This window comes from Caretta caretta, chromosome 7 (genome assembly GCF_965140235.1).
Source record: "Caretta caretta isolate rCarCar2 chromosome 7, rCarCar1.hap1, whole genome shotgun sequence".
In the NCBI taxonomy this organism is placed as follows: domain Eukaryota; kingdom Metazoa; phylum Chordata; order Testudines; family Cheloniidae; genus Caretta; species Caretta caretta.
The window spans coordinates 125,028,104-125,042,192 of record NC_134212.1 but is presented as its reverse complement, the minus strand read 5'-3'; the positions used below and the strand labels follow the sequence as shown (position 1 = coordinate 125,042,192).

The 14,089-nt window shown below is 39.1% G+C and overlaps 1 protein-coding gene across 1 annotated transcript in view; it reads right to left on the bottom strand.

Moving 5' to 3' along the window:
• Positions 1 to 14,089, bottom strand: part of LCOR (ligand dependent nuclear receptor corepressor) — an 81,706-nt gene that overhangs the window by 10,842 nt on the left and 56,775 nt on the right. The window contains exons 7-8 of the mRNA XM_075131119.1: positions 6,520 to 6,807; positions 2,821 to 2,914 (exon numbers count right to left, since the gene is read on the bottom strand). Of these exons, the coding sequence (XP_074987220.1) occupies positions 2,821 to 2,914; positions 6,520 to 6,807 (382 nt within the window). The remainder of the gene's footprint in view (positions 1 to 2,820; positions 2,915 to 6,519; positions 6,808 to 14,089) is intronic.

Sequence of the window (14,089 nt, the reverse complement as noted above, 5' to 3'; positions counted from 1 at the left end):
GCACTAATTAATATTTTTGGAACCTTGCATTTTAGATTGTTCTTACTCTAAGTATCTCTTATGTTATTCCCTTTTAGCAGACATTTGCAATCCACATGGTGCTTAAAAGGTATACTGCTAATCTTCCTCCAGAATCTGACATGCCTTAAAAATTGTGATCTGGTAAGAGTCCACGTGGATTCTGAATAAAATCCATCACTCCCAAAGAACTGAAGAAGATACAGCTACTATTTCTGATGGCCCTTCAGATAAACAATGTGTGTTCCCTGCTGGCTCTGTAGCAATGAACTAGTAAACCACCCTAAGGGTGCCCCAAATGTTTCCCGAAGTTAAGATAGCATTGGCAGCTTTCTAAGGAGACAGAGCTAATTTGCATTAAACAGAGCAGACTGCAGTCACCCTCATTTGCAACACAAACGTGCAGGAAACTATAGGTGTCAGTATGCAATGCTTCTTGATTTCAACAGCTCTGATCAGGACATAGCATGGGATGCTGGGGCCTGTAGACTCCACATGCTGTATTCTGGCTACCCTTTGACACGCAAACAAGGAAGCAGGCGGTCAGAGCCATGTTGGCTTCTGATGCCTTCAGAGTAGGAGAACAGAGATTGAAAGAATCTTTTCTGAACTGAAACAGACGAGTTGCTGGGAAAGATTTATTTTAGAGTTAGAAAAAAGTTTAAAACTACTGACGTGGTAAATGGGGAACTATCCAAGCAAGAACTTGAGATTATTCCTTTTAATACCTAGTAATAAATCTTGAAGAGGAAACACTGTAAATGCAACCTTCATTGAAAGGTACAGGATTAGGAGGTTAGTCACGTAAATGGCTGCCAGTACTAGTTTTTTTAGTAATTAAAAATCCAGCAACTTTCATAAAGCTAAATCCAACAATTAAGTATTCTTTAGGCAAACTGGCTAAAATACTTATTTCTATATTCCACTATGTAAGTGTTCTTTGCTCATGGCAAGTTCACAAGGCAAAATCCCATTGTCAACATCCTGAATCCCTTTGACTCCCAGCCTACCACCTAGTGCGAGTGCCTGGTTCCTGTCTGAGCATACAGGGTCACTAGACATACACAGCCATAATCATGAGAAATTTGGAGTTTAAAACTAGATTTGCTGATAGAATATTCTCTGGTACCTGGAACTAATTTATGCAAGAGTGCTGTTTAAACCGACTTTCCTCATTTAAGCTGCGTTAATGCTAGCAGTGCTGTAGCCCTGTTTTGTCTCAGGATATTAGAGAGATCAGGTGGGTGAGGTAATAGCTTTTATTGACAAACTTCTGTTGGGGAAAGAGACACGCTCAGCGTTTGAGCTACGCACAGCTCTTCTTCAGGTCTGAGAAAGGTACTCAGAGTGTCACAGCTAAATAAAAGGCAGAAGAGATTGTTTAGCATTAGTAGTTAACACATTCTAAGAGACCATTTAAGGTGAAGTGGCCCATTAAACAATTACAACCCATACTTCATGGGGACCACTCCCTAGGAGAAATCTTTCCCAGATCCCCTCTTCTGGCCTTCAAGCAATGCCCCCAACCTCGCCAAAGGAACGATCATCATCAGAAGCAAGCTCCTCACAGACCAGGAGACACCAACTTCAAAGCAGCACCAGACCCTGCCAGAACAGATGAAACACTTGCAGACATATCTCCATTGCTTTTATGATCAATACCCCCAACAACAACTGTGTGCATAAAACTAGACAATCACTATGCTGCTCTCCAATGAAATCACACTGAAAAATGATTAAAACAGAAACACCCCATCACCTGTGGGCGAACACTTTTCACAAAACTATCACTCCATAACTGACCTTTCAGTCCTCATCCTCAGAGGAAACCTAAACTTCACCTTCAAAAGATGAGCTTGGGAGCTTAAATTTATAACTTTGTTAGACACTAAAAACCATGGTTTTAATAAAGACACTGTAACCCACTAACCCCACTTTAACCCCACTGCAGAGGAGTTAACGCTTCACCTTGAATGGTCTCATAGAATGTGTTAACTACTTATGCTACACAATCTGTTCCATCTTGTATTTAGCTGCCACTCTCTGAGTATTTTTCCCTAGACCTGAAGAAAAGCTGAGTGTAACTCAAAAGCAAGTCTCTTTCACCAACAGAAGCTTGTCCAATAAAAGTTATTACCTCACCCACCTTGTCTCTCTCTTACTATAAGGCAGTTACAAATTACCTCTCCATAACATGTATCGACCATAACTAACGACCCACAATTTATGTCTTCTGAACTGCTATATATTTTTAGTGCTGTGACAGCAATTTGTGCTAGAAGAAAGTACCCCCCTCCGAAAATGTAGTAAGTCCTGTCTAATAAAGTCTAGTTCAGTTTCATTCACTATCCAAAAAACGTTTACCCCCAAAATAAATTTTCCAGATTGTTGTGTTAAAAGCTCCAATCCCTAAATTATACTGCAAAAAAGCAGAGTCTTCATAGCTTAAGGGGAGAGTGAGTTTGCACCTACACTCACACTGCTAGCCACTGAACCCAACAAGAAGGTGAGGGGAAATCTTTGGTCAGATATTAAATTGGCCAAAAGAACCAGCAGTACTGAATTCTAAAATTTAATCTTTTTTTTAAAAAAAACCTGTCCTGGTTTACAATCAGCTTTTTTTATTTGGCAGGTGGGAAGAAGGTATTTTTTTGCAAAAGGCCCATAATAAAACTCATTACTCCAAAAGGTTAAAACCAAAATTAATCGCTAGCAGTTACCAGGAGGCAACTGGTATAAATTTATGCTAAATCAAATAAAATCAATTATTTTAAAAAATGGTAGTAAGTTGTTTTCCCTTACCCATTCCCTGCAGTACTGGAGCTGGCTGGAGAATGGCTCAGAGAGGTGCTGCCGGCACAAGGACTTTTCTTAGTGGACAGATCAAGCACTCCGTCTGCAGAGACATAAGAATCACTTGAGGAGAAAAAGAAACAGGAGCAAGCTGTGATTTCTCTTAGGTAAAATAAACATGCTAGGGGACTAGATGGTACAGTGGCTTAACACACAGGCTTTTCATCACTGGAAAGTTGGAGTCACTTCGCATCCGATGAAATGAGCTGTAGCTCACGAAAGCTTATGCTCTAATAAATGTTAGTCTCTAAGGTGCCACAAGTCCTCCTTTTCTTTTTTCCCAATTCAGTTACACATGATGGCTTCCTTTTAGTCCTCATTGCAGTCACTATATAGACTGGCAGAGTTTGGCAGATTTGACTTCTCTTTGCTAGGAGAGGAAAAGGACTAGAGCACCAGGTAATGTTAAGAGTTAGCTGCATACTGCAGCATCGCTAAACACAAAAGGTTCCAAAATCAAAAATAAGACTCCCAAAAAATCATGAGATTGGCATTAAAATAAGGGTTAAAAATTATTTGCTTTTTGGTCTGACTCTGGATTTCTGGGCCCATGGGATAATTTCAGGTTGGAAATTCAATCTCAAATGAACACCCAGAAATGCAAGGTCCCTGTTCAACTGCTCCCTGTGCAACTTTCCCTTTCTCTCCTACTCCATGATGAAGTGTCCCAGTGGGGAAGCTGTCAACCTTTCCTCTCCATCCTGTCACTCTTCTGCCTCACTCCACATGCTCCATGGCCCAGAACAGTTTCCTGCTACAACCACATTCTTCTTCCTTTACACTCCCATGCCTCCATCCATATTCTCGTCCCTCCCACTTCAATCTCCCTCTCTGTTCCCACATTCACATACACATTTCCTAACATTAAAAAGTTTCCTGACCAGTTTCCAGACCACAGAGAATGGGGAAGCCATCTTTGCTAAGGAAAGCCTGACCTCAATCCCATTGGAAACAATGGGAGACAATGGCCATTTGTAATAAAAGCAACTTTTCTGTGAGACAAGCCCAGATGCCTGAGATTACTGGCAACTCTGAAACACCAGGCTTAAGGGTAAGGCAAAGAGGAGAGTTACCACAGCTACTTGCCCATGCTATGTCTAGCTTGAATAAGTACCATCAATTCTTATGTTCATGATGAAATATATTAAAATGCAGGGAAGGTTGTCTCAAACTCAGGGAAGGTTGTCTCAAACTGCCCATGTGACATTTATTTATTTATTTTATTTATTCATTTCCCAAACCCCCCGCCCTTTCAGCACATTGTTCTATACACTGCTTGGAAATGTAGCATAATCCAAATTTAAGTAAACAGGCTTCTAGTTTTGAATGTAGCAATACCCAGACACAATGTGTTTACAGAAGTACAATAACATAGTGAAATAGCATTCTCTTCTCAAGCAAATATACTAAGGGCTCGTCTACACCAGGAATTTACATCGGCATAACTGCGTTTCTCAGGGGTGTGAAAAATCCCCCACCTCTCACGCCCCAAAAGATGTAGCTATACTGACCTATCCCCAAGTGTAGACAGTGCTAGGTCGATGGAAGAATTCTTAGAATACCACCTCTCAGGGAAGTGGCAAAAAGAAAAGACTAACCAATTTATTTGAGCATGAGCTTTCGTGAGCTACAGCTCACTTCATCGGATGTGGATTACCAGCAATAACAGAAGAACCCCTCCCATTGGTGTAAGCAGTGTCTACAATGAAGTGCTACAACACTGCAGCTGCACCATTGTAGTGTTTTAAGTGTAGTCATACCCTAAGGAGCATGACTGCTTCAAAGGAAGCCACATCCATCTCTCCTCTGCCAGGAGGGTCACCATGACATGAGGAGCCTTTGAGGGTGAGGAGGATCCTTCAGAGTGTTTTCCTTCCTTATCCACAGGGGGATAGCTATGAATAATCTAATTTTCCCCAACACTCCTTCAAAACAAAGATATACCAAAATGGCACCACTGGAACTGTTCCAAGAGAGTCTCTTAAATACATCAGTACCACAGGGGTTTTTGCCCCATTCATTATCTGTCATATATCAATGTAAACTATAATACATACTTATATGGATTAATCACGTAACTGCAAATAATTATGGAATTATGACATGCATGCACAGAGTAAAAGTGTTATGAACATTCATAAATTCACTTGAAGTTTTTCTATATCTTGACAGATAAAAACAACCACAAAAGCAGTTCATCCATTTTCTGAACAACCTATCAAGAAATACTTTGTTTTTCAGCACACGTTTCTGCAATTAAAGGAGCTAAGACAAAACCCCTCCATAGTGGTCTTTTAGGAGAGGGACTAGGAGGAAAACGGACCTTGCATACTTGAACTCATTCCTCTGTAATTTTGCAAGAAGATCCATTCACGTGGCTGAGATTTTTATACCAAATGTAGCCCAGAGCAAGTTTCTCTTGGTCGAGTTATAACCTTGTAAGCTTTACAACGTGCCGCCATTACCACAATCTTCCTTACAGCAGCTCTCTGCCGCCATATTTCACTTAAGAAGTGACATGACCATTTACAGCAAGGGACATTAATGGTATTTGCTCATGACACTGTTTCCAGAATGTGTTTTGCTTTGTTTTTTGTAACCACATAGAATTAACCTTCTTACCAAAACCTCCATAAATGTGTCTCTCACAATGAAGATTAGAAAGATGTCTGCAGTACCCAAAATTATCTGTACATAAAAATAGTTAAAAGCTTTAAACAGGTCTACTTAAAGGCAGTGATTTTCAAAATAATCTTTCCCAATATGGGGTACACAGACCTACCCTATTTTTCATGCAATCATTTCAGACACCTTTTATTAACACATTTTCATGAAGTTCAAAGGGTTAACCTGAATCATATCAGTCCTGTTAAAAGCTCCTCTGCATTCGACACAATGATCCCCTCTATTCAATACAGTTTCAGAGAAGAAGAGACAAAATGTTCACATATTACAATGCTGTTCGGAGAATTTGTTCTTTAAAAGCAGTTTGACAGAAAGCAAGGTTATCCATTTAACACAAGCTCTGCAGCACTGCACTATAGAAGATATTCAGTCTGTACTCTGCAAAGTATTTTTTATGTACGAAAATAAACTTCTGCTAAATACATAAACAAGGAAACCATTGTATAATTTAGGGATTCCATTTTTTTATCCTGCATTCACCAAGCAACGTGCCAAAGAATAACTAACATTTCAAAAAAATACTGCTTCTAATCTAAGCCAAACACGATTCAGGACTACTGTTCTGACCAAATAACATAAGATAACATTATACATAAAGCTTCCTAACTCTCTGATCTTGCCTTATCAGCAGGTACATAAACAAACACACTACACATGTTCATAGCATAGCTCTCCTTAGAACAGTACCCTTGTTAGAGACAGTTTGGAGCCTTGTCAACCCCTCTCCTCCTCTTGCATTAAAGGCACATATATTTTTATAGCCTCCAATTTTTCAGCAACTTCCTTCTCCCACCCCATCACATCCAATCAGTCGTGACATTATACACTGCATTATGCAGTCTACAACTTTGCCATTCTGCGTTTCATTTAACAGTTTACACTTCTAATTCTTCCCTGCTTTGTGCCGACAATGCCTCTAGCATATTGGAACTGAATGCAAGATACTTTTGGTAATAGTCATACCTTGTTCACCAGGTTCTGACTGAGACTTTCTGACAGTAAGGTCCAGAGGCGAGTCTTGGTCAGCCATGAGAAGTTTGCTGAGCACAGGGTTCTGAGCAGTTGCAGCCGTGGGAGAGGAGGCGACCAGAGATGCTTTCAGCAGGCTTTGGTTCTTTGTGCTATTGGGCTGGCTGGAGTCCTGAGTAGAGCTATTTTTTGAGGTATATTCAGCAGCAAACTGTCGGATCATTCGCTGCATGATCTCCCGGGCCACTAGGGGAATATTGGGGTCAGAGACCCCAGGACTGTCTGTAAACAGAGATTTTTTTTTTTAAAGGAAGAATTTTACAAGTGTAACTTTGAAATCAAAACATTACATTTCACTCTCTAGATTTTCTTAAAGATGCAATACTTCCTTCAAGGAGACGAAACTTATTCTTAAGATACCTAAATAACAAAGTGTTGCTCTTTATAACATAGATCCTCAATATAACAATATTCCTACAAGATTTAAGTAATATTTCCTAAACTTTTTTTCCCAATAAGTATATCCCAAATGGATCTTTGAGAGGGGCTGGGGGTGGAAGGAGAACCAGAATCATGAAGGAAAATGTACAGTAATGATTTTAAACAGAAGTTTTTTACAAAAACCAGAACAGGTTTACAGTGGAAGAGTGGAGCAACTTACCTGCAGTAAGTTACCTGGAGTATGTTAGAATATAGATATTCAGGCCTGCCTGTAAAGGCCTATACTTTAAGAATTTAGGTGTATTTTTATCACTTAGCTAGTTACAGGGGTATAAAAACAAAGAATCAAAATCAAAGTCCGCCTTTGTATGGGCCTTCTCTCACTCGGATAGCCTAAGGCTTGTTCTTAGGCTAAGGCCTTTGGCTAAGCAGCAGAGGCAGCCATAAACTGGAAAGCCTATGGTCACATGCTCACATTCCAAACCAGTGACATTGAAATAAGGTAGTGCTGGGCTGTTAGGAAAATGATCCTGTCCTGATAATGCCCATCACCACAAGATAAACAGATCTTAGGATGGTTTAAGAAAACCCAGTTTGAAAGCATCCTGTCTGGCAGGAAATCACTCATCAATGGTTGTGAAACCCTCATTTCTGTATGTTTTATCCCTATAGCCCCCACTTTTCTACGGTTAATCTGTCTGGTTCTCTAACTGTTTCTGTCTGCTGTACAATTAATTTTGCTAGGTGTAAGTTAATTAGGGTAGTGGGATATAATTGGTTAGAGAATTATGTTACAATATGTTAGGATTGATTAGTTAAATTTCAGTAAAATGACTGGTTAAGGTATAGCTGAAAATATTACTATATAAACTGGGGTCAAACAGGAAGTGGGGAGAAGGGAAATCGGAATTATATTTGCGAGGGGGGGGAATGGGAACAAGGAATGACACAGGCAACGCTCTGCAGCGTCAGAGCTGGGAAGGGGGACACGGGGTAAATGCTCTGCAGCATCAGAGCTGGGAAGGGAACCTGGGGAACAGACCCTATCGGTGTATAGAGATAAGCCCGACTGGTGTGAAGGGCTTTGGAATATGTTTGCTTGGAAACTAACCCCAGTAAACATTGCATTGTTTGCACTTCGGACTTCTGGTCTTCTGCTTTCTGTCTACGTGACAAGAACCAGGGTAGAGGGTGAAGGGAAAGCCCTCTAACAGAGTAACTTTTCCAAAAGCACAGTGGTACCCAATAAATATCCCCATGAGTGGGGCCTTATTTCTCTGACCCACAGACTCCAAAGTAATCCCATCTAAAAAGCCAGGAGAAGTTCTAGGAATCCTTTCCATCCCTTCCAACAAGGTCACTGCAGCATGAGGTTCATTACTGAGTGATGTCCTCTAATATGAAAGGTGCTGAATAAAAACAAAAAACACTATTTTTAAAATAGGTGCCTCGCAACTAATGAGGAATGTGATATGGGGAAAATAGGGAATAAATTGTATTTATATTAAAAACATTCGTGTTTGTACAGGGCGTATCACAACAAAGCCCCAATTCTGTCTGGGGGTTTGGGGACTAGTTTAATACAGATACATTTTAAAATATTATTACTGTATCAGATTAGTCATGCGTTGTGGACAGGCAGCAGATCCACAACCACTGCATCAGAGAAACTAAGAAGTCCTGCTACACAGCTCGCAGGTGTTTAATTTGGCCACAAAACAAGTACTCCTGGTGATTTTTGAAGCTTTTAAGACTCAATTTTCATTATATTATCATATGTAATATTCAGATAAGTCTGTGCAATAGAAAAACAAGTTTTTAAAACTTCAAAAAGGACTACTTGTAGCCAATGTCATGAAACTTCAAATGGAGCAAAAACAAAAACAGTAAGTGATTATTTACCCTTAATAGCTGCAATCTGTTTTAGTTGTCTGCCTAGGTTAAAATGTTTTTGTTCTAGAGAAAAAGGAGAGGGGGATAATATTATGTGCTGCATATTTCAATGAATATACTGTTGCATGCCTTGCTCTTCACTACCTTTTTTGTCATCTTGTGTATTAAAAATAAAAGATTAATGGGGCAAGAACCTGTCATTTTGTCTGTAAAATATAAAATACCGGTATCTGGGCTTGAACCAGGGTGGATACAAATCAATGATTTTTTTTTAATTTAAAAACAGATTTTTTTTTATAAAATGCTTTTTGAGGAAAAAACCTATCTAAAGATAGTTTTAATTAAGATACATTACAGCGCAAAGATATCTCATCATGGAACAGGGATCATAAATTCTAATTCTATCGAATGAGACAATATATTCATGTAATGTTTAAGAAAAGTTTTGTAAATGAGTTCCTATAGTTCATGGATTAGGAACCCAATCTTATGGGGTTCCAGGGTCTTCTGTATAGATTATTTAAATTAATCTTTCTATCCAAACAAAGAGAGTCAGTGCTCAGTCTAGAAGATACCATCAGAGATGCTTAGTTTTGCAGTTCTCAAACTATGGATTTGCGTCTCCAGAGATAACATGCTTGTTAACAGCAAAAATGTTTTAAAATAAATAAATAAATATATAGAGGTGAGAAATAACAGACCTCAACCCTATTGTCCCTCTGCAAATTTGTGTACACAGAGTCAATCCCTTACCTCTTTCTAAAAGTGGAAAGTTTCAAAAAGTTCAATGAATAGAAGATTTTTGGGGGCGGAATAGTTCTGGACAAGGAGAAGAAGTCTAGAGATAAATGTGAGAAGGGAGGGACAGGCAGTAGAAACAAAAGTGAAACTGTTTGAGCAGCATATTCCAGAAATCTTGAGGTCTTCCTGAGTGTAGCCTTCACTCATTTGAGATCTACCATACTGTTCTCTCACTAGAAGGAAAAACCTATAATGGCAGCAGGCCGTAAAAGAGACCCAGTTTGGGAATATTTTAATGAAGTTCCTTTACCCTGAGGTAAGGCAAAATGCAAACAGTGCAACAAAGAAATGCAAGGTCTGGTCGCCCAAATGAAACATCATCATGAGAAGTGTTCCTTCTCAGGAGGGAGCTGCGTTGAAAGATGATGAAAGGAACATATCTGAATATTCAGGATCTTCAGGTTGGTAAACTTTTATTTCATACTTCTTTCTTAAGGACTGCCTGTCTTCCTTCTGGACTATTCTTGAATTCTCATGTTGGAGCAAAAAGTATGGTTGTTACTCTATGGTACTGTCATTTTAGATGCAGTTGTGATAAAAAATAAATAGCTGAAATAGGCAGAGCTTCCTTTGCAATTTCACCTTTAAAGTAGTACTGAGTGTCAGTGAATGAAATGAGTAATACTAAATGAGCAGTACGGTAATAATAATTAAATAACTGCATTGACTTATTTTGTTTAGGAGAATCCATCCTCAACATACAGGATTCTGAAGACTATCCACCTTCAAGATCACCATAATTTTCTATAGTTTCAGAGTTATCTGCCAATGATAGTTTTTCAGTCACATCATCTATGTCACATAGCCACAGTATATCACCTGTGGCCAAAAGAAAAAAAAAAAATCTCCATCATCCAGAAACAACCGTACATAAGTTTGGGATAAGAACGTGCAGTTTACAAAAAGAGGTAATTGATGAAAAAATACTTTGGTTTGTTTATGCAACAAACTCTCCTTTCTGTATGACTGAGAACCCACACTTCATTAACATGGTTCAGTCATTAAGATACAGTTCACCCAACAGAGCAGATGTCGCAGGCAAATTGCTTTGGATAAAGTGTATGAAAGAGAAATTGAGCAGTGTGCAAAAGGTCTAGAGGCCTGGCTGGGATGATTTACTTGGAGATTGGTCCTGCTTTGAGCAGGGGGTTGGACTAGATGACCTCCTGAGGTCCCTTCCAACCCTGATATTCTATGATTCTATGAGGGTGAAATTGTTAACCTGAGTCTTGAGGGGGGAGCAATGTCCACAATGATCCCGTTGTATGTACTTGTGTGACAACAGAAGAAGGGAATGTCTTCCTTACAGCAGGATACTTACAAGAAGTAACAGTAAAAGCTATAACAAACTGTGAAAAAAATTTCAAATGTCTAATACGCAGCTTGGGAGGAACCAAGCTAACGCTCCCCCAAGACACACGATGGAACTCAGTTGTGGACTGTTTTGAGCACTGTATCAAGAACTGGCCTAATCTCCTTTCTGAACAAAATTGTGAAAAAATAGATGGCACTGTCACAGCCAAAGTTCTCACCGTGGGGCTGAAGAGAAATGTTGAACACATGCTGAGTCCCCTGAAGCCTATTTCTCTAGCCTTGCACAAAATGCAGGGAAATCGCTGGTTTATTGCTGACACTATTGAAATTTGGAAGGAACTGAGGGAGGGATAGCTCAATGATTTGAGCATTGGCCTGCTAAACCCAGGCTTGTGAGTTCAATCCTTGAGGGGGCCATTTAGGGATCTAGGGCAAAAATTGGGGATTGGTCCTGCTTTGAGCAGGGGATTGGACTAGATGATCTCTTGAGGTCCCTTCCAACCCTGATATTCTATGATCACTAGATGATCGGCTGAGGTCCCTTCCAACCCTGATATTCTGTGATCTTAAAAAGAGAAACATGCAATGACAGGGTTAAATTACAAGCATTAAAAAAACAAATGGGACAAGCACTATCTCCAGCTCATTTTCTTGCAAATATTCTCAATACTCAGTACCAGGGACAAACTTTAACAATTGAAGAAGAGGAGTTGGCTGTGACATGGACATCCAGCAATCATCCCTCTGTAATGCCAACCATCAAACTTCAGAGCTTAGGGTGAACCATTCACGACATATATGTTTGCTGATGATGTTTTAAAGAAAGCCACACCAGTGAACTGGTGGAAGTCACTTAAGCACTGGGATTCAGAGACTGTTGAAGTGATCATCTCACAGCAGTAGCTTCTTCTGCCAGTGTAGAAAGAATATTTTCTTCCTTTGGACTAATTCATTCCAAATTGAGAAATCATTTGGGACCTGAAGAAGCAGGAAAGCATGTTTTTTTTTTTTCCCCCCAGATTATCAACAAACAGGAAAATGAAGGTGAAGATGACTGAGTTAGCTGCAGAAGTCAATATTTTACGTTTCTCATGTTGACCTGGCTGAGGTAGTCGATTTAATTCTTGTTTAAAAAAATCTTTTTTTCATGTAAGTGTTTTAATTAAAAACAATTTTAACAAAAACAAACCTGATTTTAAAAAACTTAAATGTTTAACTAAATTCAAAATGAATATGCTTGTTTTGTTAAAATATTATGTGTTTGCTGTTGAAGAAAAAAATCCACAATACATAGTGTTGCTGTTTTAGTTAAATAAAACAATTTAAATGTCTGTCTGGTGATGTTCTCTTCCTAATACAGCATGGGAAGAAAATCCTCCAAATATTAATGATTAACCTGTTGAACTGGAGATAGTTCACCTCCCAATGACTTCATAAATATCTGTTTCAATTACCTTTGGTAAATGAAATAACCAAACAATCATTCATTTTCTGATATAGCTGTAAAACTAATCTGAAAAGTTTTCAAACTAAATTACTTAAAAAATGTTTAGTGTGTACCTTCTAAAAATGAAACCTGTATCTATCTCTGAGTTGTGAAGAATGTGTATTAAGATTACAACAGCCAACAAGAATGCACTTTTATGTAGAAATCCACGTTTAAATAGAGTCTTCCTGACTAGTGATTTAAATTCTCCTCTACAAGGATGCCTATAGCAAGCCACAATCTAACCCTAAATAAATAATACCAACAACATTTTACTCCCTGTGAAGTGTAGTTCACTATACAATCACATTTCATAATTTTATACTGGTATAATAGTCGTAAACTTCTGAAAGGTTTTGTAAATATTTAATGTATTTCTGTACATTATACTAGCCCTTCATGTAAGTTTTTCTGTTAAGGGCAGGGCATAACAAGAGTTTATCTTGGGCTGAGTTGTACCTAAGGAATATATACAGGAAAAAGACAAGATAGATTAATGAGGCTTACGTTGTAACACAGAGGACATATAAAGGCTCTTTTCACCTAAGGTGCAATCTTCCTTTTCCTCAAGGTTTTATTAAGGCCTGTTGAAGGATGTCCAAGATAGGGCCAAAGAGAGTAAAAAGAATCAAAGTTCTTGAAGCCTAGATCTCAGACCCAGATACTGCCGGCAAAAGTTTGACACATCCCCTCGAGGTATACATGGGAGGATGCAGAACTCTTCAAAAACATTAAAGCTGCCTGGGGAAATTTCACACGAGGTGGATTACATGCAGATATAGAGTGCCCACAACATGGGGTATAGCTTATAACTAGACCAATTAACATTTCCAAATAAGGAGAGAAGACACAGAACATACACCTGCAGTCACACATCACTGCAACCTGCGGCTTAAAAGGCACAGTGACTGTCATGTGCCTTCCAAGGTAGAGTGGCTCAAGATAATCTCATTAACTCATGATAAAGAATTAGGACAGAAGAGCACAAACTACTGAATATAAATGATAAATACAAATAAAATACACAGCACTTATATAGCATTTTATATATTCAAACCGTTTTACAAACAATTCTCAAATTTAAATGCTAAAGAAGAATACAGTTGAGCATAACAGCAAGCAGCAGAAATCTTGCTGATGCAGCTGCACTGTCTCTTCAAGCCAGATGGACACTTCTCTTGGGTACCACTGGTTAATAATTAGAAAATTAAACAATTTTTTACAACAAAAGTACCCATCTAACAAAAGCTTAGAATTTTCTCAAACAGAAAGAAAAATGCTACAGACTCTGGTGGACTACATAAAAGGTCTAAAGCACAGTCCATGAGTAAGGCTAAGATTTTATCACGGTTATATTTAGTAAAAGTCATGAACAGGTCATGGGCAATAAACAAAAATTCATGGAGCCGGTGACCTGTTACTTTACTAAAAATAACCAGGGGGTAGAGCTAGGAAGGGGGAAGGAATGGAGTCCCATGGGGAGATTTGGGGGAACTGACAGCCCCGGCTCCAGTGGCCGCAGCAGAGAGCACAGCCACAAGAGGCACACAGCCTCCATTCCAGAACAGGGGTACATGGCCCCAACTACAACCCCCACTAAGCCTCAGCCACAGCAGGGGGGCATATGGC